The sequence below is a fragment of the Mus caroli genome, unplaced genomic scaffold, assembly GCF_978045245.1.
Source record: "Mus caroli unplaced genomic scaffold, Mus_caroli_1 scaffold_6, whole genome shotgun sequence".
NCBI classification, from domain to species: Eukaryota; Metazoa; Chordata; class Mammalia; order Rodentia; family Muridae; genus Mus; species Mus caroli.
Window position 1 is genome coordinate 16,684,948 of NW_028227261.1, and position 23,035 is coordinate 16,707,982.

At 54.9% G+C, this 23,035-nt stretch overlaps 1 protein-coding gene across 8 annotated transcripts in view; it reads left to right on the top strand.

The window, feature by feature from the left end:
* Window positions 1-23,035, top strand: part of Crocc (ciliary rootlet coiled-coil, rootletin) — a 44,883-nt gene that overhangs the window by 15,776 nt on the left and 6,072 nt on the right. For all 8 annotated transcript variants that reach the window (XM_029476503.2, XM_029476501.2, XM_085838750.1 and 5 more), the window contains 19 exons: window positions 1,590-1,826; window positions 2,219-2,315; window positions 2,987-3,070; window positions 3,396-3,626; window positions 4,111-4,310; window positions 7,367-7,549; window positions 8,824-8,968; window positions 9,832-9,978; window positions 10,293-10,523; window positions 11,116-11,309; window positions 11,583-11,710; window positions 12,687-12,856; window positions 14,583-14,762; window positions 15,345-15,479; window positions 15,785-15,928; window positions 16,290-16,528; window positions 17,121-17,280; window positions 19,339-19,506; window positions 20,107-20,455. In XM_029476503.2, coding sequence (XP_029332363.1) covers window positions 1,590-1,826; window positions 2,219-2,315; window positions 2,987-3,070; window positions 3,396-3,626; window positions 4,111-4,310; window positions 7,367-7,549; window positions 8,824-8,968; window positions 9,832-9,978; window positions 10,293-10,523; window positions 11,116-11,309; window positions 11,583-11,710; window positions 12,687-12,856; window positions 14,583-14,762; window positions 15,345-15,479; window positions 15,785-15,928; window positions 16,290-16,528; window positions 17,121-17,280; window positions 19,339-19,506; window positions 20,107-20,455 — 3,422 coding nt within the window. The remainder of the gene's footprint in view (window positions 1-1,589; window positions 1,827-2,218; window positions 2,316-2,986; window positions 3,071-3,395; window positions 3,627-4,110; window positions 4,311-7,366; window positions 7,550-8,823; window positions 8,969-9,831; window positions 9,979-10,292; window positions 10,524-11,115; window positions 11,310-11,582; window positions 11,711-12,686; window positions 12,857-14,582; window positions 14,763-15,344; window positions 15,480-15,784; window positions 15,929-16,289; window positions 16,529-17,120; window positions 17,281-19,338; window positions 19,507-20,106; window positions 20,456-23,035) is intronic.

Below are 23,035 nucleotides of genomic sequence, written 5' to 3' on the forward strand. Positions count from 1 at the left end.
GTCTAGCTTTTGCTGTCCTGTGTTTATGTGAGCCTGCCTGCCACAGATCTGTGGCTACATCACAGACTGCTGTTTTCTTGGCAATACTCAGAACCTCAGCAGTGCACTTTCCCCCACAGGAGCCCCCTGGCCTGGGGCACATGTCTATGTACTGTGAGGCACTCGCCTGCCCCCTGCTGTTGGATACTCAGCACTGTAGTTCATGCAGAGAGTGAGCCCACATTGGGACTTTAAAGTGGGCCTTGTTTTTTTATTAGCATGGAGACCTTTTTTTTTTTTTCTGAGACCGGATCTCATTATGTAGCTCTGGCTTGTCTGGAGTTTGGTGTGTAGTTCAGGCTGGTTTCCAGCTCACAGAGAACCCTCCTGTCTTGACCTCCCTATTTTACCCTTGACTAGGTAGGGCATATACTTGGGGTTCCCATTTCAAAACAGTGCTGGTGAGAAGTCTGTCCTCCCTCCAATGTGACCCCTCCCCTCAGGGCAAGTGAGGACCCCCAGTTTCTTTTTTTTTTTTTTTTAAAGATTTATTTATTTATTATATATAAGTACACTGTAGCTGTCTTCAGACACTCCAGAAGAGAGATCTTGTTGCAGATGGTTGTGAGCCACCATGTGGTTGCTGGGATTTGAACTCTGAACCTTCAGAAGAGCAGTCGGGTGCTCTTACCCACTGAGCCATCTCTCCAGCCCGACCCCCAGTTTCTTACGTGGCCTTCCTGGGTTAGCTTATAAAGCAAATAAAGCAGCTATCTCCCACTCCACTCCTTGTCTGTCTGTCTGTCTGTCTGTCACGCACCCCTTTTGTCTTTTGGTGTATATACGCTGTATAATTTTATCATTGCTTCTCCAATTTGCGTTTAGTGTGTGTGTGTGTGTGTGTGTGTGCGTGTAATAGCCAAGAACGACTTCTGTGAGTCAGCTCTCTCCTTCCTTCCACCATGTAGGTCTCCAAGCCCACCCAGGTCATGCCACCTGGCAGCAGGCACCTTTACACATAGGGCATCTCATTGCCCCCACAACCGTTTTTTGGAGACAGGGGTCTCACTCTGTAGTCCAGGCTAGCCTGTAATGCTAGCCTCCTGTTCTGCCTCCTGAGAACTTGAATGGCAAACTTGTGCCTCCACCCAGCTCAGCTTAGCTGTGCTTGAAGAGCCTTCTTCATCTGCTCACTTTCCTGGGAGGCATACCCGTCAGGAGTAGCTTCCCTGTTGGTCTTCCTCGGGTATAGGACCCGCTGACTGGATCTCCATCCCTTGTGTGATAGTGAGCTCTCTTTTGATGGATGTTTGGCATCGTCAGGATTGCCACTCCTGCTATGCCACATGAACCATCTGCCATTACTTCCGTGCTAGGCCTATTGAAGCTGTGTCATAGATGCAAAGGGCTTTTCCTAGGTGCCTTCCACTGGGGCCCTAGCCACTTACCCTCCCATCAGTGGTGTAGGGCCAGGCCGACTTCCCCGTAACCTCACTCACACTGGACTTTGTTTCCCTGCTCTGATAGTGACAGTGTCACAGGTCAGGGCAGTTTTAATTTGTACATGGGGGGCCACCCCCCACACAGCCCCTTGTTTTGCTCTTCCTCAGGGACCTGTTGCAGCTGGGCGGGGAGCTCGTCCGCACATCCCGGGCTGTCCAGGAGCTGGGCCTCGGACTGAGTGCCAGCCTGCATCGGGCTGAGAGCAAGGCTGAGGCAGCTCTAGAAAAGCAAAAGCTGCTGCAGGCCCAACTAGAGGAGCAGCTGCAGGCCAAGCTGCTCCGGGAGAAGGACCTGGCCCAGCTGCAGGTGCAGAGTGACCTGGACAAGGCTGATCTCAGTGCCAGGTGGGTGGGAGCAGCCTGTCCACAGCTGAGTCCCCTGCAGAGGGGTCACCTGGAGCCTCGGGACGGTGTTCACCAGGGCTGGGCTCTTCCCTGGGGAACCTGGGTGAGCTTCCCAGGCTCCGTGTTTGACCTCTGATGACGTGTGTAACCCCTAACTCCTGCCTCCTGGTTGAGCCCCCACTGCTCTCCTGTGAGAGGCAGCTGCAACCCCATCCCCATGTTTCAGCTAAGAAATCCGAGGTCCCCAGGCAAGAAGTGACTTACTCTAGGTCCCATCTGCAGGGAGGTAGATCCTAGGGTCCTTGAGGAGTTTCAGGAAACACAGACATACTCGGGTGAGCTTGAGGGGCAGCAGCAGGTCCCCCACTCACCTCTTTTGCTCTCTCCTGCAGAGTGACAGAGCTGGCCCTGTCCGTGGAGCACCTTCAGAATCAGAACTCAGAGAAGGACCAGGTCAACAGGACCCTCTCTGACAAGCTGGAGGCCCTGGTAAGATGTGGAGCCAGCCAAATCCATGGGTGCTAGCTGAGGGCCAGGCCGCTTGGGCCATGTTAAATGTCCCATCCAGACTGGGTGCTGCCCTCATAGTGCATGTCAGGCTTAGCACAGTGACATTCACCTCCTCTGTCCCCTTCCACCCTCTCTGCAGCAAACCATTACACAGTTGAGGAAGCCAAAACCTAAGGGGTCTCCATTCCAGTATGTGGGGAGTCAGGGCTTGGGTTCCCTCTTGGGCGCCCAATACTTCCCTGGAGACGCATATCCCCAGGGCACCGCCTGGGCGCCACACATTTTTTGTAGGGTAGTTTGGGCTCTTCCTCACTAGGCCAGGTGACTGGGACAGGGTACTGTGCATCTCTGGGCCTCATCTGTTAGTGAGGGCAGCAGGCCTGTGTGGTATGTCCCTAACTGCTACCTGAGGGCACCAGGAAGGAGCAACTTCATACTTTGGCATGACTGTGAGCAATCTTTCTTCTTCTTCTTTTTTTTTTTTTTTTCGAGACAGGGTTTCTCTGTGTAGCCCTGGCTGTCCTGGAACTCACTTTGTAGACCAGGCTGGCCTCAAACTCAGAGATCCACCTGCCTCTGCCTCCCAAGTGTTGGGATTAAAGGCGTGTGTGCCACCACGCCCGGCTATGAGCAATCTTTCTTGTCACTAGGAGTCGCTGCGGCTTCAGGAACAGACAACCCTGGACACTGAGGATGGAGAAGGGCTGCAGCAGACCCTGAGGGATCTGGCACAGGTATGGTTACAGCCCACACAGGGCTGGCCAGGCTTATCTGAGCCCCTCCCACCTCCATCTACTTGCCTTGGAACTTTGGGATGAACGGGGAAGTGGGTGGGGCCTGTTCACCTTTGCTGGCCCTCACCCAGCCTTGCTGCCCTTAGCCCCTGTGAGAACCGTGATGGCACTGAAGGGCAGTGAGGGTTTTGCTTGGCAGGCTGCACACTGGTGGGTATGGACTCAGGAAGGCTTCTTGGGGAAAGGGGCTTGTGGCAAGGGTCAGGTTGCCTCCTCCTTGCCTGTGACCAGCTAACCCCTACACCTTTTTCCTCCTTCCCCCAAGGCTGCCCTATCTGACACTGAGAGTGGTGTGCAGCTCAGCAGCTCAGAGCGCACTGCGGATACCTCTGACAGCAGCCTGCGCGGGATCTCTGGCCAGCGGACCCCGACTCCACCGCGGCATTCTCCGGGTCGAGGTCGTTCTCCCCGTCGAGGCCTGTCCCCAGCCTGCTCCGACTCCTCCACACTCACGCTGATCCACTCAGCCCTGCACAAGCGCCAGCTACAGGTTCAGGTAGTCAGAGACCCAGGAGGCGGGGGCGGAGGGCCCGGACCCCGTGCCCCGGGCCCTGAGACATAGCTGTTGATAGAGAGTTCTAGAAAGAACTAGAGTCCGGAGTGCCTGGATGGCTGAGAATGCCACAGAACGGGGGCTAGAGCCCAAGAAAAGGGTATAAAACTTGGGGCTAGGACCATCAGACAAATCTGGGAGTAGGAATCTGAATCAAGGCTAAAGAAAGCTTGAACCCAGAGGCGGTGACTCAGGAGGGCACGAGGGGGCGTGTCCCGGGCCTTTGTGGGTGGAGTCAGTGTCTAGGGGCGGGTGTTCTTGGGCCGTTTGCCAGACCCGGGGGGGACGCAGGGAGGTAGGGGCACAGTGTGTGTGTGTGAGTGTGTGTGGGGGGGTGATGTCGGCTGCCCCGGGCTCGCCCAGTGTTATGGATCTGTTAGAAGAGAGTGAGTGGGCTTCTCTAGACCCCACCACCCCCATACCCCAGGACATGCGTGGACGCTATGAAGCCAGCCAAGAACTGCTGGGTTCCATACGCAAGCAGCTCAGTGACAGTGAGGGCGAGCGGCGTGGCCTGGAGGAGCAGCTACAGCGCCTGCGGGACCAGACAGCAGCCTCAGCCCAGGCCCAAGAGGATGCGCAGCGCGAGGCCCAGCGCCTACGCAGTGCCAACGAGCTCCTGAGCAGGTGCGGGGGTGGGGGTGGGGGATCGAGGGGCCAGCAGGAGGCGCTGGGACTCCCTAGCCAGGCCTTCCAGCCAGAGGGCTCCCACCAGCCAGCTGGGAAAATTCAGTTTTCAAGGAAGTAAAAAATCATTTGTTACTCTAGCCACATTTCAAGTGCCCCATTGCCACTTGTGGCTATAGACCATTCTAGAATTCTCCTTTTAGTCCTGTTCTGAACTGTTTCCTGCTGGTTGGTTGCCTCTTGTTGGGAATGAACCTGCCCTGTGCATGCCAGGGAAGAACAGGAATGACCCACCTACGACCACTCAGCTACGACCCAGCTATCCTAGAGACAATTCTTTTTAAAAATTTATTTATTTTGTGTATATGAGTACACTGCAGCTGTACGGATGGTTGTGAGCCTTCATGTGGTTGCTGGGAATTGAACTCAGAACCTCTGCTCGCCCCGGCCCCACTCACTCAGGCCCAAAGATTTATTTATTATTATATATAAGTACACTGTAGCTATCTTCAGAGCCACAAGAAGAGGGCATCAGATCTCATTACAGATGGTTGTGAGCCACCATGTGGTTGCTAGGATTTGAACTCAGGACCTTTGGAAGAGCAGTCAGTGCTCTTAACCTCTGAGCCAGCTTTCCAGCCTGACAATCCTTTAAAAAATATATCTATTTATTTATCAATTCAGAGTTTCTCTGTGTAGCCCTGAGTGTCCTGGAACTTACTCTGTAGATGTGGCTAGCCTCAAACTCAGAGATCTGCCTGGCCCAGCCCCATAAGTGCTGGGATTGAAGTCATACACTACTATGCCCAGCCCTGATAAGAGATTTTTTTTTTTTTTTTCGAGACAGGGTTTCTCTGTATAGCCCTGGCTGTCCTGGAACTCACTCTGTAGACCAGGCTGGCCTCGAACTCAGAAATCCACCTGCCTCTGCCTCCCGAGTGCTGGGATTAAAGGTGTGCGCCACCATGCCCAGCAAAAGAGGATTTTTTTTTTTAATTGTGTGCATGTTGGTATAAGTACTCCCAGAAGCCAGAGCTGTCAACTGTGGGTCTGGAGTTACAGGTGACCATGAGCCACACAGGGTGGCTGCTGAGAATGGAAATGCTCCTCTGTGAGGGCAGCATATACCCTAAAGAACTGATTCATAAATGTTAACTTCTGATCTCCACTCATGTGCCAGGCTCACCCCACACACAGCACACAAAAATAATTCAAATGGAATAGCATTTCCTTTTTTATTTATTTATTTATTTATTTATTTATTTAATGTAAGTACACTGTAGCTGTCTTCAGACATACCAGAAGAGGGCATCAGATCTCATTACGGGTGGTTGTGAGCCACCATGTGGTTGCTGGGATTTGAACTTCGGACCTTCAGAAGAGCAGTCAGGTGCTCTTACCTACTGAGCCATCTCACCAGCCCCCAGCATTTCCTTTAATGGGACATTCTTCTATTCTCCTCTTAGCTACCTGGTAGTTTTAAAATTTTTGTTGTTTAAAAAAAAAAAAAAAAAAAGCGGGGCGTGGTGGCACACGCCTTTAATCCCAGCACTTGGGAGGCAGAGGCAGGCGGATCTCTGAGTTCGAAGCCAGCCTGGTCTACAGAGTGAGTTCCAGGACAGCCAGAGCTACACAGAGAAACCCTGTCTTGGGGGGAAAAAATTGTTGTTGTTGTTGCTTTTTTAATCTGCTTTTCCTAAATAAAACAGTAAAGCTGGACATGATGGTCCACGCCTTTAGCCCCAGAATTTAGGAAGCAGAGTTGGGCAGATCTCTGTGAGTTCAAGGCCAGCCAGCTTGGTCTACATTGGGAGCTTTAGGCCAGCCAGGGTTACATAGTGAGACCTTGTCTCAAACAAACAAACAAACAAACAAACAAGTCTCTAAGAAAAACAGAGACTCATGGCTTATATTTGTAACCAGCACTTAGGACACTGAGGCAGGAGGATCGTTTCAAGTTTGAGGTCAGCCCAGGCTATAGGGCAGTTCCAAGCAAGCCGGGGCTATATAGTAAGGCCAGCTTGGTCCACAAAAGGAGTTCTAGGGCTATACAGAGAAACCCTGTCTGGAAAAACAACAACAAAAGAAAACAAAACAGAGAGAGGAGAAAGAAAATGGAGGCGAACTCAAAGTACATACACGCACATACGTACACCCCAGCCTCATGTGCTTATCCTGACCCCGGCGGAGCTCTGGCTTTGCCTTCTATAGCCCTGACAGCATGGAGGCAAGGGTCGTTTGCCGGGTGCTGTGCCTGTGTCCCCTCAGTTCATGTGCGTCTGTCAGAGTCATTGTCACACAGCAGCTGGAAGACTCTCCAGACTCTTGCTCTGAGTGGGGATGGCGGTAGCAGGGGGCTCACCTGAGACCCGACCTTTGGTTTCCTCCCATGGGAAGGGACTGGGCCTTTTAAATAACTGTGTCCATGGTGAGAACTTCGTTTCCATCTGCTCTTAATGTCATGACACCAGTTCTTTTCTACTGTGGTAGTTAGCATACCGGGGGACTGGCACTCTGTATACAGAGTGGGCCACCCTCAGCCTGACCTAGGAACCCCAGCCAACCTCTGCTCAGGACCATGGAGCTGGAAAACAGCCATTCTCTGTGAGCCCCGGGCATTCCCAGTGGCTTCTTCTCTGTGGTACACTGTCTGCATGCTGCAGCTCCATACAGGGGGAAGCCCTGGGTCAAGATCCAGCTCTGTCGGGTTTGCCAGATTAAGGGTGACAAGGTGGTTCCTGGCCATCTATCCATGGATGCCTGTGTGTCCTTGGAACCTGGCCCTGGACTCTTCTACCTGCTGGGATGCTTACAGGTGATACCAGCATCTCCATCCATTCCTCTGGGCCTGTAGGTGTGCAGGCTGGGGAAGAGACCCAGGCTCTCAATGCTGGGTGGTGTAAGTGAGATGAATCAGTTGTGAAAGCATCAGGGAAGGCTTCCTGGAGGCAGCAGCCTGCAGGACAGAGGATATGGTCAGAGTGGTCGGTCCAGCCACCATCCCTGGGGGAGGGTAGCCTCAGAAACTCCCTCTCCTCTGCCTGCTTGTCCTATAGGGAGAAGGGGAACCTAACCCACAGCCTGCAGGTGACCCAGCAGCAAGCTAAGGAGCTGCGCCAGGAGCTGGAGAAGCTGCAGGCTGCCCAGGAGGAGCTGAAACGTCAGCATAGCCAGCTGGAGGACGTGCAGGAGGACTCGGTGCAGGAGGGCGCCCGGGCCCGCCGGGAGCTGGAGCGCAGGTGGGCTGCTCACCCTCCTCCCCAGGCGACACTGACAGCCCCACTCCAGAACACTGAGACTTGGGAAGTGCAGTCACCGTGGGTCCAGGAGGGACGTGCTTGGGTGATTAGAACGATTCAAGATGAATAATTCTCATTTAAGAAACTTAAAACACCAGGCATGGTGGTGCACACCTTTAATCCCAGCACTCAGAGGTAGAGGCAGGAGGATCTCTGAGTTCGAGGCCAGCCTGGTCTACAAAGTGAGTTCCAGGGCAGCCAGGGCTACACAGAGAAACCCTGTCTCGAAAAACAAAAAAACAAAACAAAAAAAAAGACAACAAGAACAAAAAGTGGCAGTGACTACCACTATACCGTGGCAGTAACAAGAAGTGCCAGAGACCATTTTCAGCACGTGGGCTCCCTTGTTGAACTCCCCGCATAACTCCCGAGATTTAGAGACGTCTCTCCATTTTGTGGAGAGCTGTCTTTTTTTTTTTTTTTTTTTTTTAATTTATTATATGTAAGTACACTGTAGCTGTCTTCAGACACTCCAGAAGAGGGCGCCAGATCTCGTTACGGATGGTTGTTAGCCACCATGTGGTTGCTGGGATTTGAACTCTGGACCTTTGGAAGAGCAGTCGGGTGCTCTTACCCACTGAGCCATCTCACCAGCCCGAGAGCTGTCTTTTTATGTTACTTTTTCTTCTATGGGTATGAGTGTTTTGCCTGCATATCTGTTTGTACACCACTTGCATGCGTAGTGCCCATGGAGGCCAGAAGAGAGTGTCGAATCCCCTGGACCTGGAGTTACAGATGGTTGTGAGCTACCTTGTAGGTCTTAGGAATCCAACTGGGGTCCTCTGGAAGAACTCCCAGTGCTCGCTCTTAATGCTGAATCATCTCTGCAGCCCCATTTTATACATAGTGAAAACTGAGGCACTGGGGTGGGCTCATGAAACTTGCCCCAGGGCGCATAGATGGTAGAAGAGCAGGATTTCACCCTGCACTGGTTGTGTCTCTGAGGCACAGGCAGTGGTCATGCTTAGAGCGTTGGTTAGTGGGTGTGCAGCTACTCCTAAGCCTTGGAGGCAGCAGGCACCATCTGAACCAGTGTAGCACCGTACAGATGTGACAGTTGGCTCCCAGAGTCACAGCTGAGGCTGTGGGCTAGGTTGTCATTGTAGGAGAGGCTCTTGTGCTCTAATCCTACCAGTGCTTCACTCGCCCGGGCCCAGCATCCTGTGTCCTGCATGGGGTACAGAGCAGAGAAGTGACAGGAGTCTGTCCCTCAGCCATAGGCAGCTGGAGCAGCTGGAGGTGAAGCGCTCAGGGCTGACTAAGGAGCTGGTGGATGTGCGGGAGGCACTGAGCTGCGCCATACTGCAGAGGGATGTACTGCAGACGGAGAAGGCAGAGGTGGCCGAGGCGCTAACCAAGGTGAGTCCTGTCAGCCACATGACTCATGCATGGCTCTTCCCATTAGCCAGACCATTTGACGTCAGGCTGTGGGCTGAGCATGCTGCTGACCCCTTCCTCTGGATAGAGACTGACTTTTTATTCTTATCTATCTGTTACTGTGTTTTAATTCTCCCCCCTCCCCCTCCCCATACTCCTCCCTCTTTCATCCCCCACCCCTCTGTGCGTGTTAGTATTTGTGTACCTGTACACTGGTGTTTGTATGGAAGTCAGGACAGCCTTGGTGTTCGTCCATGTTTTCCACTTTATTTAAGTCCCTTCACTGCCTCTTGCTGGATCTTGAGCTGCTGGGGTCCTCCTGCCTGCCTCCACTGTGCTGTAGAAACACTGGGATTAACCTTTTTAACTTCTGCATACAGCCGCTACAGGAACTCATGTCCTGCTTGAGCGGTATGAGGTTTCCCCACTGAGCCGGCTCCCTAGCCCCACAGGCTGACTTTTGACCTAGGCCACAGATCCCTGCTTCTTCAGGGGCTCCTGAGACCAGAGCCTGAAGCTCAGGGTCACCTGATCCTTTCTGTGGAAATATGTTCTGGGGCTGAGGAAGTTGGGGGTCATGGTTCTGAGAGTCCTTGGAAGGTGCTTGTCCCACTTCTGGTGGCCTAGGCTCTGTACGATGGCATCCCTAGGCTGCAGCTGCCCCCTGGCTCTGCCTTTCGGTCCTTTCTTGGGCAGCTCTTCAGTAGGAGGTGTCTTCCTGATAGCCTTCTTTAGTGGGGATTGCCTGACTCATGTCAACCCTTTCTCCTCGGCCCCAGCTCAGTCTGTAAGGGTCTGCTTCGCTGGCTCTCTCCCCCACTGTTGCCTTCCTGTCCCCACTGCAGGCTGAAGCAGGCCGAGCGCAGCTGGAGCTCTCCCTGACCAAGCTGAGGGCAGAGGAGGCCTCCCTGCGAGACTCCTTGTCCAAGATGAGTGCCCTGAATGAGAGCCTCGCCCAGGACAAGCTGGAATTAAACCGCCTCATCGCCCAGGTATGCTGTGCACCAGCGCAAGGTCCCCTCCACCAGGGAGACACTGCAGAGGCATGCTGGGCTCCCCCCCAACCCCTCCCCCCCCCCCCCCCCCGTCTGTCCTGCTGTCCATCTTTCATCCTGACTGCCTTTCTGTGTTGCATAGAAGGATGCTCTGGGGGCCCTGCTCTATTCTGGTGCTTGGTTCTCAACCCTGTGGACACTCTTCCTTCTCCCTTGCGCGCCATCCCTGAATGGCTGTGATCGTTGGTAGGATGAAGGGACATCCCGGTCCTGGGAGAGTCCCTTTACTCCTCAAATCTCTGTCCATACAGCTAGAGGAAGAAAAGGTGGCACTCCTGGGCCGCCAGCAGCAGGCAGAACATGCCACTACGCTGGCCGTGGAGAAGCAGGAACTGTTGGAGCAGCTGAGGCTGGAGCAGGAGGTGGAGAGGCAGGGCCTGCAGGGCTCCCTGTGTGTGGCTGAGCAGGCCCGGGAGGCGCTGGAGCAGCAGATCCTTGTATTGCGCAGCGAACGCAGCCATCTGCAGGAGCAGTTGGCCCAGGTGGGCTGAGCCCCATGCAGATTTGTGGGTAGGGGCTCCCGGCCACTCACGTGCTATTCTGGAATCAGCCACTTGCCTCTGGGTTCATACATATCTCACCTCTGCTAGCTAAGGGCCTTGAGCAAGCTATTACACCCCACATCCGGGCCACTTGTCTATCGCTGAGACTAAAATTCTGTCACTTAGAGGACAAGCTGACTCTGGGCCAGCCCTGGTGAAGATCCGTCCTATTTGGTGAAAGTAGGGACCTGGGAAACTGGAGCCACACAGCCAGAAGGCAACGTAGGATCCCGGGGCTCCAGGGCTCCAGGGCTCCAGGCCCTGCAAAGCAGCCTGATCAGCTGCTCTCCTTACCATTTGCTGAGCTTCTCAGGTTTGGGTACAGGGCAGAGTGAGTGACTGGGGCCCTTGTTTTTTCTCATGTGCGTTTGTAGACATAGGAAATGCTAGGGTTTGCCTAGGCACACCAGTGCAGAGTCCGTGCTCAAAGCCCAGCCTCCTGCTACGAGGCCAGGGCTGGGCCCGACCCCATGTTCGAGTGCTGCGTGGTGAACCAGCCAAGGCTCCTGCTCATTGTCCCTGGGCTGGCTAGCTCTCCCGGCAGCTGAGTGGACGGGACCAGGAGCTGGAGCAAGCCCTGCGGGAGTCCCAGCGGCAGGTGGAGGCACTGGAACGCGCTGCCCGGGAGAAGGAGGCTATGGCCAAGGAGCGGGCTGGCCTGGCAGTGAAGCTGGCAGCAGCAGAGCGGGAGGGCCGGACCCTGTCAGAGGAGGCCATTCGCCTGCGGTAAGGAAGGTGTGGGCTTTGCCCCGCTCCCTGCAGGGGGCGTGCTGGGTCCACACCCTGACCAGCCACGCCCCAGGGTTAACCCAGAGGAGCAGTTACTTAAGAGCCTGGCTTACCAATGCCCCTCGCTCAGGTGCGGTCTTCCCCAGGGAGCCAGGGTTAGCTGGACAGGGAGGCTGGCATTTGGCCCACACTGGCTACACCCTAAGACCCACAGTTACCTGGGGCTGGGGAGGCTTGAGTCCCAAGGCCTCAGGGACGATGTTGCTACAGCCTGGAGAAGGAGGCCCTGGAGAGCAGCCTGTTTGACGTGCAGAGGCAGCTGGCTCAGCTCGAGGCCCGCCGAGAGCAGCTAGAAGCCGACAGTCAAGCCCTGCTGCTGGCCAAGGAAACTCTGACTGGTATGGGGAGCTGGGTCCTGGGGCTTTGTGCTAGACTTCAGCAGGATTCAGTCAGAGGTTAAGAGCCCTAGGTGAGGTGCATGGCTATGGCTGGCCTGGGTTCCTTATCCAGAGCTGTCACATGGCTCCCTGAACAGGCCCTTCCCTCTCTGAGTTAGGTTCCTTTGGCACCAGAGGTAGGGGCATGGCCACCTGCCTAGCCTGTTGCCAGGATGAGGTGAAGGAGCTAGCGAAGGCCTTGGCAGAGTGCCAGCTGTGGCTGCTGCTGCTTCGTCATCAGGGAGGCTGGAGGCTTCTGAGGTCCCTAGAGAACTCTGGGCTCCATCAGCTGCTGTCGTGAATCTCAGTCCCATGGTCCCAGCCCAGGGTTCCCGCACGCTCCCTACACTCTGTACTCGGTCCTTCCAGCTCAGCACAGTAGCTTAGCACCTGCGGAGTCACACAGACCCAGGCAATGCTGTTGGGCTCACACCTGGGTGACATACACAGGTCCAGGTGGGACATGCCTCCTGCTTTGTCCCTCAGTGAGGGGCACTGTCCCTAATGGAGACACTCCATAAAGCTTGAGTGGTTGCTGGTCTTGGAGCATCGTCTTTGACGAGGATGAGGTTAAACTAACCAGGCGCATCATCCAAGCACTATGATGTGCTAGGGCGTATGGATTGCATTGACCCAGCAAGCGTGTCAGTGACAGAGTCACTGTGTCTTTGATATCCTTCTCCTCTGTGGTGCCCTTCTCACCAGCCATTCCGTCCCCTGTCCATGAGGAGAGCAGAGCCAGTGAGCCCGTGAGGCAGGTGGGGAACTGGTACCCAGAGGGGTGGTGAGCAGTGCTCTCCCTCAAGGCAGTCAGCATTGGTGCCACGAAAGCGCTCTCACCTGATTTTGCCCGTGTGGCTCATACAGCCCAAGTCTGTGGGTCCAGAGGGACATGTGACTCAGCCCTGCCTTCCTGCCATCCGTCCCTCTTGTGCAGGGGAGCTGGCAGGCCTACGGCAGCAGGTAACATCCACAGAAGAGAAGGCGGCCTTGGACAAGGAGCTGATGACCCAGAAGCTAGTGCAAGCCGAGCGGGAGGCACAGGCCTCTCTGCGGGAGCAGCGGGCAGCCCATGAGGAGGATCTCCAGAGACTGCAGCATGAGAAGGTTCGGTCCTGGGGAGGAGTGGGCAGGGCTCTGAGTCTCCCTGTCTCTGTGCTCTCCTCTGTCTTGCCCTGCCTCAGTTTCCACATCTGTGAAACAGATGCCTGCCATAGAGGATATGAGAAGGATATATAGCTGGGGGTAGCTGAGAAGGTAAGGGGTGGGGTGGTTGTCCTTATCAGATACGTAGAGCTCCAGGCCCCAAACCAGGTCTAAACCTGATGGAGACCCACAGTCATTGGAGCAAGGCCAGTGTAGCGTACAGCAGAAAGCAGGGTGTGGAGGTGTACACCTTTAATCCTAGCACCCAGAAAGCAGAGGCAGGCAGATCTCAGAGTTCGAGACCAGCCTGGTCTACAGAGTTCCAGAATAGCCAGGGCTACATGACGAGAGGCCTTGTTTCAAAACAAACAAGTGTACAGTAGAAAGCTTCTACTTGCGATGAGGTTCAGGACTGACAGGGCAGGGCGGGCCAGGGAAATCACTTGCACACTTGAGTCTGCTTGTATTTCCTGAGTTTGTGTCTGACCTTGGTCTCACTCCACTGATGCCATATAAGGTTTTTGTGCCTTCCTTTTTCCTTCCATAGAAGCAGGGATAGATTGCTATGGATCCTGTGAAAGGGTTAGCGCAGCCACCAAGTGCTTAGTACATTTCCTGGCAGTTCCTGTTACTTGAGAATCCCCAGCACGGAGTGTTTCCCAGGACAGGGCTTCAAAAACAGCCTGGGCAGGGTGGCCTCCAACAGCTATGGTCCCCGGGCAGGACTTATAGAGTGGTGAAAAAGATGCCCCCGTTGTCCCCCACCTCCACGGATTTGGGTGGAAATTACCACATATGGCCAGTAGGTGGCAGGGCAGCGCCTGAAGAAGGGCCTCACCCACCACCGGAGACAGGCAGTGCCCGCCCTCACCCTGAGAAAGCTGTCCTTGCCATGGCTGTATCATGTTCCCAGTGAGCCATGCGCTGTGGCCCCTGGCACCACCTTTCCTGGTCTTGTCAATGCCCACAAGTCTGTATTCTCTTCAGCTTCTCTGACAGTCTGGGTCCCAGAGGTTTTTTGCATCTAGCCTTATTTCCCTCTACACAACCCTCTAGCTGTCTGAACAGAGCTGGAGAGATGGACCAGCAGTTGCTGCTCTTACAGAGGACCTGGTGTCGGTTTCCAGCATCCCCACGATGGCTCACAACCATCCATAACTTCAGTTCCAGGGAATCCAATGCCACCTTCTAACCTCAAGAGGCATCAGGCGTGCACATGGTGCATAGACATACTTGCAGACAAATACTCACACACATGAATAAACCTAAAAGTTTAAAAAGTAACATTCAGGTTGTCTATCACCTGGGCTTAGGGGTCCCCATTGTCGCCTTAGCCCTCAGTGCCACAGCTCACCTGGTCAGACCAGTGCCTGTGCCTGTGGCTTTGGCCCACTGTCACCGTGTTCCAGCTTCCAGGCTACACTGCTGGCCTAGTTCTCCCTTTCCCTGGATGGCTGCTGACCATCCTCCCCAGGGCCATTCCTGTTCTCAGCCCAGGCCACTAGGGTTCCCTGTTGTCTTCACAGACCTGAGGTGGCCTCAGCACAGCTTCCAGTGCCCTGCCCTGCAGTGACCTGGTAGCATGGCTCTTAGTTCTGGGGTATTTGTGCCTTCTTCTGACCCAACGTCTGCAAGGAACCTTGTGGGCCCCTCCTAGTGTGTCACATAGCCCTGCTCTGGCCCTCAGGAGGCTGCATGGCGGGAGCTTCAGGCAGAGCGGGCCCAGCTGCAGGGCCAGCTGCAGCAGGAGCGAGAGGAGCTGCTGGCGCGGATGGAGGCCGAGAAGGAGGAGCTGAGTGAGGAGATCGCTGCACTGCAGCAGGAGCGGGACGAGGGCCTGCTGCTGGCGGAGAGCGAGAAGCAGCAGGTCTGTGAGCCGGGGAGGGGGGCGGGGAGTAGGGGGACGGCTCTGGGACTCCCCACCTCTGCCCAGCACACCCCCACCCAGCAGCTAGGAGTGCAGGAAGCAGCCAGTTTCTTCCAGGGTCTCAGCTCTCACTGCAGGGCAGGAGAGTTGGAGGCCTAGCACAGTGACAGTGACAGGTGACACAAGGCTGTCTCCTGTCTCTGCTTGCCTCAGGCTGGATGCCTCTGGGCAGGACCCACAGGCACTTAATGATCCTTCCAAATTGTTAATTCTTGGTTTTCTGTAAGGTAACAGAGCAGGTCCGACTTGATTATCTCCTGCTTTGTCACCCTGGGCAAATCACAGTCTTCCTGAGCTACAGCTTTCTCATCTGTAACCGAGACTCAAGGAAGATTTAGTTAGCTCTGTAGATCATGTCCACACCCAGGCTCTGCTGCTGTTCCTTAGCGGGGGACTCCAGTGAGCAGGCGCCTCTGCCCTTCGTCCTCCCGCTGTGGGCCAGTGTTGCGAGCCAGCACCAGCGGAAGGCTAGGAGAAAGGCCCAGCCACACACTAAGGCCTGTCATCCTTGCCTCTGCCTAGGCCTTGTCCCTGAAGGAGTCCGAGAAGACGGCGCTGTCGGAGAAGTTGATGGGAACGCGGCACAGTCTGGCTGCCATCTCTCTGGAGATGGAACGGCAGAAGCGAGATGCCCAGAGCCGGCAGGAACAGGACCGGGTAGGTAGGCAGCCCAGCTGGGCCTGTGACCAAGGGGAAACCAGCATGGCTTGAAAGAGCTTGTTAGAGTGGAGGGCCTGGAGATGCTGCCAGGTGTGTGGAAGGTCCAGCCCTTCCTTCAGGACCCCCAACTGAAGGAGGTGGCCACCACCTTGGTGAGGCTACTAGTATAGAGAGGTGAGCTTCAAGGAAGGCACCGAGGTTTGGTAGGCCCCTGGGAGGGGTAGTCCCGGGGTTGAGCAGTGCAGCGGGGTGGGTGTTGGGGGCCACGTCAGGAATAAGCGTGAGGATCTTGGTCACTTCAGAACACACTGAACGCCCTGACATCTGAACTTCGAGACCTCCGGGCCCAGCTGGAGGAAGCCACTGCCGCCCATGCCCAGACGGTGAAAGAACTGGAGGAACAGATGGGGAACCTGGGCCGGCAGCGGGAGGCCTGCATGCGGGAGGTGAGCTGATGCTGCTGTCCTGGCATCACTGAGGGCTGCTGTGTGTATGCTGGGGCTGGTTCTGGGAGTCCTCCTGCCTGCGTGAGGACAGACAATGGTTACCTCAGAGAGGGGGCTGTAAACAGTCATTAGGCACCTGATGTTTGCAAGGGGGCTTGGGGGACTCATGTCAAGTTCAGGCACTGCTGAGCCCAGCATATCTTGCCCCATACCTACTGTAACTTAGGTCAGCTACTCACCATAGATCAATGGGGCAGTGTTGGGACCACGATATCCCCTAGCCAGGGAGGGAGGTGGCCTACTGGCCCCTCTCTGCCATGGTCCTAGCCTGAGGGGCCCTGACCCCATTCTGGACTCACAGGCAGAAGAGCTGAGGACTCAGCTGCGTGTGTTGGAGGACACCCGCGATGGGCTGCGGAGGGAGCTGCTGGAGGCTCAGCGTAAGGGTCGGGACAGTCAGGACAGTTCCGAAGCCCATCGCCAAGAGGCTAGTGAGCTGCGGCGCAGCCTGAGTGAGGGCGCCAAGGAGCGGGAGGCCCTGCGGCGGTCCAACGAGGAGCTGAGGTCTGCAGTGAAGAAGGCAGAGAGCGAGCGCATCAGGTGAGAGCGGCAGGGGACTGCCTGCTTCCCGTGCCCCATTCTCTAACTCAGTGGCCCTCAACCTTCCTAAGGCTGTGACCCTTTAATACACTCTTCATGGTGTGTGACCCCAACCATAAAGTCATTTACACTGCTACCTTATAACTGTAGTTTTGCTACTGCTATGAATTGTTATGTATCTGATAGGCAGATGGTATCTGATATATGACTTCTTCATCCCGCAAACGGTTTGCGACCCACAGGTAGAGAGAGAACCACTGCTCTAACTGAACCTTGGCCCAGACCTCACTTCACCCCATGGTTAGGGAATCGTGTAGATGGTGCAGCCTACCACAGAGAATGGACAGGTGGCAGCAGAGAGATTGGGTCACACTCAGGCCTCCCCTGTGTCGGTCACCCTGGAAACTGAACCCCCACCAGAGTCACTGATGTGCCTCTCTCTTCCTCCCAAGGCTGTTCCCTAGCCGCACTATGTCACTGCAAGGATAGTCATGTGGGCAGGTGCTTAGGCTATCTCGAGGCCAGACCAACTCAGACTCAGGGCAAGCCTTGGGCACAGAACTACTGTCCCAGAACAGCCTCTGCCTTGCAGCCTGAAGCTTGCCAATGAGGACAAGGAGCAGAAGCTGGCCCTCCTGGAAGAGGCTCGCGTGTCTGTAGCCAAGGAGGCTGGAGAGCTGCGGGCCTCACTGCAGGAGGTGGAGCGATCCCGGCTGGAGGCTCGACGTGAGCTGCAGGAGCTTAGGCGACAGGTACGTCCCTGGCTTCCGCCCTTCCACAGGCTCTGGCCAGCAGCACCCGTTTCAGGAGACCAGTTCTACTGTGTGTAAAAGCAAAATCTTTTACCTGCCCTTGGCCTTCACGCGTATGTGATTGACTTTTTCTGGGGAGACACAATACCCTGCCCCCACATACACCAGCTCACCCCAGAAGGGAACCCACGGCAGACCAAAGTAGTGGTTGTACCAAATGTCTAACCTGATGAACCAGTGGGTTTTGACTGGGGTTACTGCAGGCTTTGAGGGATCCTCTGCCTGTGAACCTCTGTGCCCTGGCTCATATTCAGACTTAAGTGTCCCTAGAGGGAGCCTTAGCATCTTGTCCAGTTTTAAAGAAGCCTGACCAGTAAGTAAAAGACCAGCTCCCAGGAGCTGGGCCAAGCAAGCAAGCTGACCTAGAGCTCAGTACTTACTTCTACCGGCCGTGTGCTATCTCCATCTCTACTTACCTTAGTGTTGTAAGGTTACCCGCACATGGTGGGGCATGTAATCCCAGCTACTATGGACACTAAGACCGGAGGGTCATAGGTTCAAGACCTGCCTGGGTGGTAAGACTGGTCCAAGAGCAGTGTCAGCTTACTGAGACTCTGTTCAAAGTCAAATCTCACCAGCTCGGTGAGAGGAGCACTGCCGAAAGCCCTGCCTTTGCAACATACAACTGCCAAGAAATGAAAGTCGGGGCTGGAGAAATGGCTCCGTGGTTAAGAGAGCTTGCTGTTCCTAACCTGGGTTTCATTCCCAGCACCTACATGGCAGTTCCGTGTCTATAACTGCAGTCCCGGGGCATCCAGGACTCTCTTCTGACCTCCACAGGCACATATGGTACACAAATGGACATGCAGGCAAAACACTCATACACGTAAAAATAACAAAGTAAGATTTTTAAAAAGGAAAATATCCATAAGAGGCTGGGGGTGCAGCTCTGTAGCAGGGTGTTGCTCAGCATGTGCAAAGTTTGTGTTTGATTCCCAGCACAAGATGGGAGACACATGCATACACACACACACACACACACACACACACACACACACACACGGAACATGAACGTTGCGGTGTGCTCCAGCCAGACTTTGTGAACTTCATGGGATTATCATGTGTCAGAAAATACTGTTTCCTCTCTGATTCTGTTTCATTTTGTTTTGTCCCAGCCATTTTGTACCATTTGAAAAGGATGGAGAGCCATCCTTACCTTAGCAGAGACAGGAGATAGCTCAACTTGTCTGCAGGCTGTGCTGAGCTGACCTCTGACTTGATCTCCCCCTGTCACCAGCAAGGCTCAGTCAACACTGGAAAGTTCAGGCTTCCCATTCTAGAAGGCCTAAGGAACAGGACCCAGTCTCCCTGACCTCAGTGGAGGCAGTGTGTGATAGCCAGAGACTGATACTCTGAGGTAGATGGTCCTCCTGGAAATGACACCTTCCCACCTAGGCTGCTCGCCCAGGGCCCTCAGGAGGACTGCCTGTGTTAGGCTCTGGCTGGGGCGGTGTGAAGGCTCCCTGGTCGGTCCTGCCCTGCTATAGTTCTGTAGGTGAGTGGACCCTGCCCCATCTGCTCCTAGGAGGAAACAGACTTAAAATAGACCCTCATGTTCCCCTTGCCTGGGATCAGACCCGTCTGCAGCTTGTGGGCTGTGTAGTAGGCAAGTCATTCCAACACCCTGGCCTCTTCTCTTCCATTATATCAGGTTAAACTCACAGGGACAAATGAAGGTCGGCTTGGTTGGTGTAGGTATGTGGACCAGCTAGGCACACGAGCACTCTATGGCTGCCTCTGTAGCAGTGAACAGAGACTCTGGGAGCTGTGGTGCCCAGCTGTAGTCACTTGAGCAGTTGGATGTCAACTCAACCTCTTGGAGCTGTTGCCCCTCCCCAACCTACCCAATGAGTGACCTGAGCTCTGCGAGTTCACCAGGGCAGGCTCCTGTGGGTCAGGAGTTAAGGTGATGCCTGTGTCCTAGGTCAGTCCGTCCCGGAGCCTGCTGGCCAGGACTGGGCAGACCTGCAGGGCCTCCCTGCCTGTTCTGGTTCACAGATGAAGACACTGGACAGTGACAATGGCAGGCTGAGCCGGGAGCTGGCAGACCTGCAGGGCCGCTTGGCCCTGGGCGAGCGGACAGAGAAGGAGAGCCGGCGAGAGGCCCTGGGCCTGCGGCAGAGGTTGCTGAAAGGCGAGAGCAGCCTGGAAGCCCTGAAACAGGAGGTAACTGGGCAGGAGGGTGGGCTGGCCAGAGGAGGGTGGGTCATTGCAGGCCTGACTTCCCTGCAGAGTGAGACCCTCTCAGTTGTATTAGTACTAACAACTGAAAGAACTGTAGACCCAATGTGTGCAGATCGCCAAGAGGTGGTGGGGAGGCTCTGAAGACAGCCTTGCTTGATTCTCCCACAGCCTGCACATGAGGTAGGTAATGTGAGCCCCATTTTACCAGGATAACCAGACAGGCTCAGAAAGGTCAAGGCATCTGCCCAATGTCACACAGCCACCAGGTCTCCTGGTGGGCACTCGCTCTCTGTGCTTCTGCATTCTTCTCTGTCAGTTGCGAGATTTGGTGAGAGGAGGGTGCTGTGCTCACTAGAGGGGCTTTCCTGGGGAACCCAGGGAGGCGCCTGCTGGAGGTGACTGACAGGTGGCTCCTTCTCACCAGAGGACAGCTGTAATGCCTCAAGTCTGTGATGGATGGCCTTTACCGGTGTAGCCCTTCTCTGTGCCTGTCTCTCCCCTCCTCCCCGAGTGGAGAGCACTAAGACACTAGTGGTTGGGACTGGGGCCGTCTTGTGACTTGCGGCTTTATCCCCACCCCAGCTCCAGGGTTCCCAGAGGAAGCTGCAGGAGCAAGAGGCCGAGTTCCGGGCGCGTGAGCGAGGCCTGTTGGGCTCCCTGGAGGAGGCGCGTGGTACCGAGAAGAGGCTTCTGGACTCTGCTCGCAGCCTGGAGCTGAGGCTGGAGGCAGTGCGGGCAGAGACCTCGGAGCTGGGGCTGCGGCTGAGCGCGGCCGAGGGCCGGGCGCAGGGCCTGGAGGTCGAGCTTGCCCGCGTGGAGGCGCAGCGGCGGGTGGCCGAGGCCCAGCTAGGCGGCCTGCGCTCCGCCCTGCGCCGGGGCCTGGGCCTGGGCCGAGTGTCCAGCTCCCCAGCCCGGGAGGCGCCTGCTGGAGGTGAGTCTGTGAGTCCACCCGGGTGCGGTGGCTCTCTGAGGCCACGCCCCCTCCCGGACGGGACTCCTGCGTAGCCTTGCTAGGGAGGGATTCTTTTTTTTTTTTTTTTTTTTTTTAAGATTTATTTATTTATTATATGTAAGTACACTGTAGCTGTCTTCAGACACTCCAGAAGAGGGCGCCAGATCTCGTTACGGATGGTTGCGAGCCACCATGTGGTTGCTGGGATTTGAACTCTGGACCTTCGGAAGAGCAGTCGGGTGCTCTTACCCACTGAGCCATCTCGCCAGCCCTAGGGAGGGATTCTTACCATTCCTTTGCCTTCTCTGAGTCTTAGAGCCTCATCTTCTTCATGTGTTTGTGTGAGCGCCTGTGTATATGTGTGTACACGTGCATGCCTGGTGCTGGGAGAGCCCAGAAGAGGGCATTAGATCCTGTGGAATTGGAGTCACCAAAGGGAGTTGTGAGCTGCCATGTGGGCGCTAGGAATCAAACCTAGGTCTTCAGTAAGAGTGGGTGGTGTAGCAGGTCAGTGGAGGCCCACACCAGATCTCTGAGTTCAAGGGCAGCCTGGCCTGCAGAGAGTTCCAGGACAGCCAGGGCTACATAGTTAGAAACCCTGCCTTGAAAACCAACAATGACAACAACAACAAAGGCAGCCAGTGCTCTCAACTTCTCTCTCCAGACTGGAACCCCACCTTCCTAATGGGTCTCTAGCCTGGCATTTCAGTTCTGTACCCCACACCAGGCCAGGGGTCCCCAAATCACCCTCTTTTGAGGCACAGCCAGGGCTGACCTTTTCCCAGAGGTGCATAGAACCATTCGCACATTCAGTCCTCACCAAGCACCTAGTGTGTGTGTGCACAGCGTGCCACTGGACTAGCACAGGAAACAGGTTGACAGACAGGTCTCTTAGGAAGCTTGAGTCTAGATGTAGGAAGAGCATGTGAAGGAGAGAGAGAATGTGCTGGCTGCAGCGGGCAAGCAGAAGTGAAGGAGAGACTGCTGGTTACTGCAGCCTCTGTGAGAGCTCGCAGCTCCTCAGAACATTGAAATAGAGTCGTTAATGACAGGAGACCCGACATTCCCACTGCTCGGTGCAGAGCTAGAAAGAACTGCAAGCACGAGTGTGGTAGACACGCCCACAGCAGAATCTAGCGCAGATTGTTCCCAGTAGGCAAACAGCCGTCAGCAGGAGCACATAGGCAAGAATCCAGCCTGTCCAGTAGTATTCAGCCGTTAAAAGGAATGACTTCTTACACATGCTGCAATGCAGATCAGCCCTGAAACGTTGCACTCAGTGAGTAAGAGGACAAACATGAGTCCCTCGCGGAAGAGTCCATAGAAAGAGCAAGCGGATTCAACATTACCAAGATCAGGAAGGAGGCAGCGAGAGCTGCTGCTTCAAACCTGGTTTCTGCCTGGTTCTCTTGGTTGGCCAGGCCTGCTCTGTCAAGGCACTGTGGTCCTCAGTACCATGAGAATAGACTCCCCAGATCCAGGGATGCTTGTGGCCTCGTGACATTGTGTGGGTTCAGTGTTCACGTTGTTTTGTCTCGGTTTTCAGAGCAGGGTCTCATTCTAGGCTGTCCTGGAACTTACTGTAGCCTAAGCTGGCCTTGTAATCAGGAAGTCTTCCTGTCTCAGCCTCCCAAGTGCTAGGAATACAGCCATGTGCTACCATGCCTGGCTGTCTTGAAGTATTGTCGTAGGTATTTGATCCATCTGATAGATTTCTTAGGAACAGTGGGCTAGTTGTCACACAGTTAGCAGCTTAACATACAGAATTGTCTGTTTGACTCTCTCAAAAGCCAGAAGCTGAGGGCTGAGGGCCACAGCCCCTCTGAGGGTGCTGGTGGGATATGTACACAGTAACACAGCTCTAGTGCTCACATGGCTTCTGGGTCATCCCTTTTTATAAGGACAGCATGTGGATATACTCCATCCCTCCCAGGTCACACCTTACAGGGGTTACGGTGGGCGGACACAGCTCCATCAGCATGGCGCCTATCCGATTCATTCAGGAGCCTGGGCTTGATCCCAGCACTGCATAAAATTGGACATGAGGAAGCATACCTATGATCTTCATGCTCAGAAGACTGAGGCAGGAGGATTGTAAGTCCTGTCCAGCCTGAGCTACATTATGAGACCCACACCCATCTAGAAAAGGAAGAGGGGCTTGTGGATCTCAGTGGCAGGGTACTTACCTAGCACACTCAAGGCCCTGGGCTCAGGCATAACACCCACAGAGCAAAAAGCAAACAAAGATTAAAGCAACACATTTCAAATAATATATATTTTGTCAGAAACAAAAGGCAAAACAAAAATGCAAGGGAGGTAGAGCTGTTTGCTGTGCAGACCAGCATCCTGCGCAGCTCTGGTGAGCAGGGGAAGGGAGCGCAGAGGCCCTGGGTCCATTGCCAGCGCTCCCATGGCTGCTCACAGCTTTCCTTAACTCCAGTTCTAGGGGTCTGACTCCTTCAGGCTCCATGGGCACAGCACACTTGTGGCACACACATACATGCAGGCAAAACGCCCATACACGTACAATACAAATAAGCGGGGTTTGATGGTGGGTGT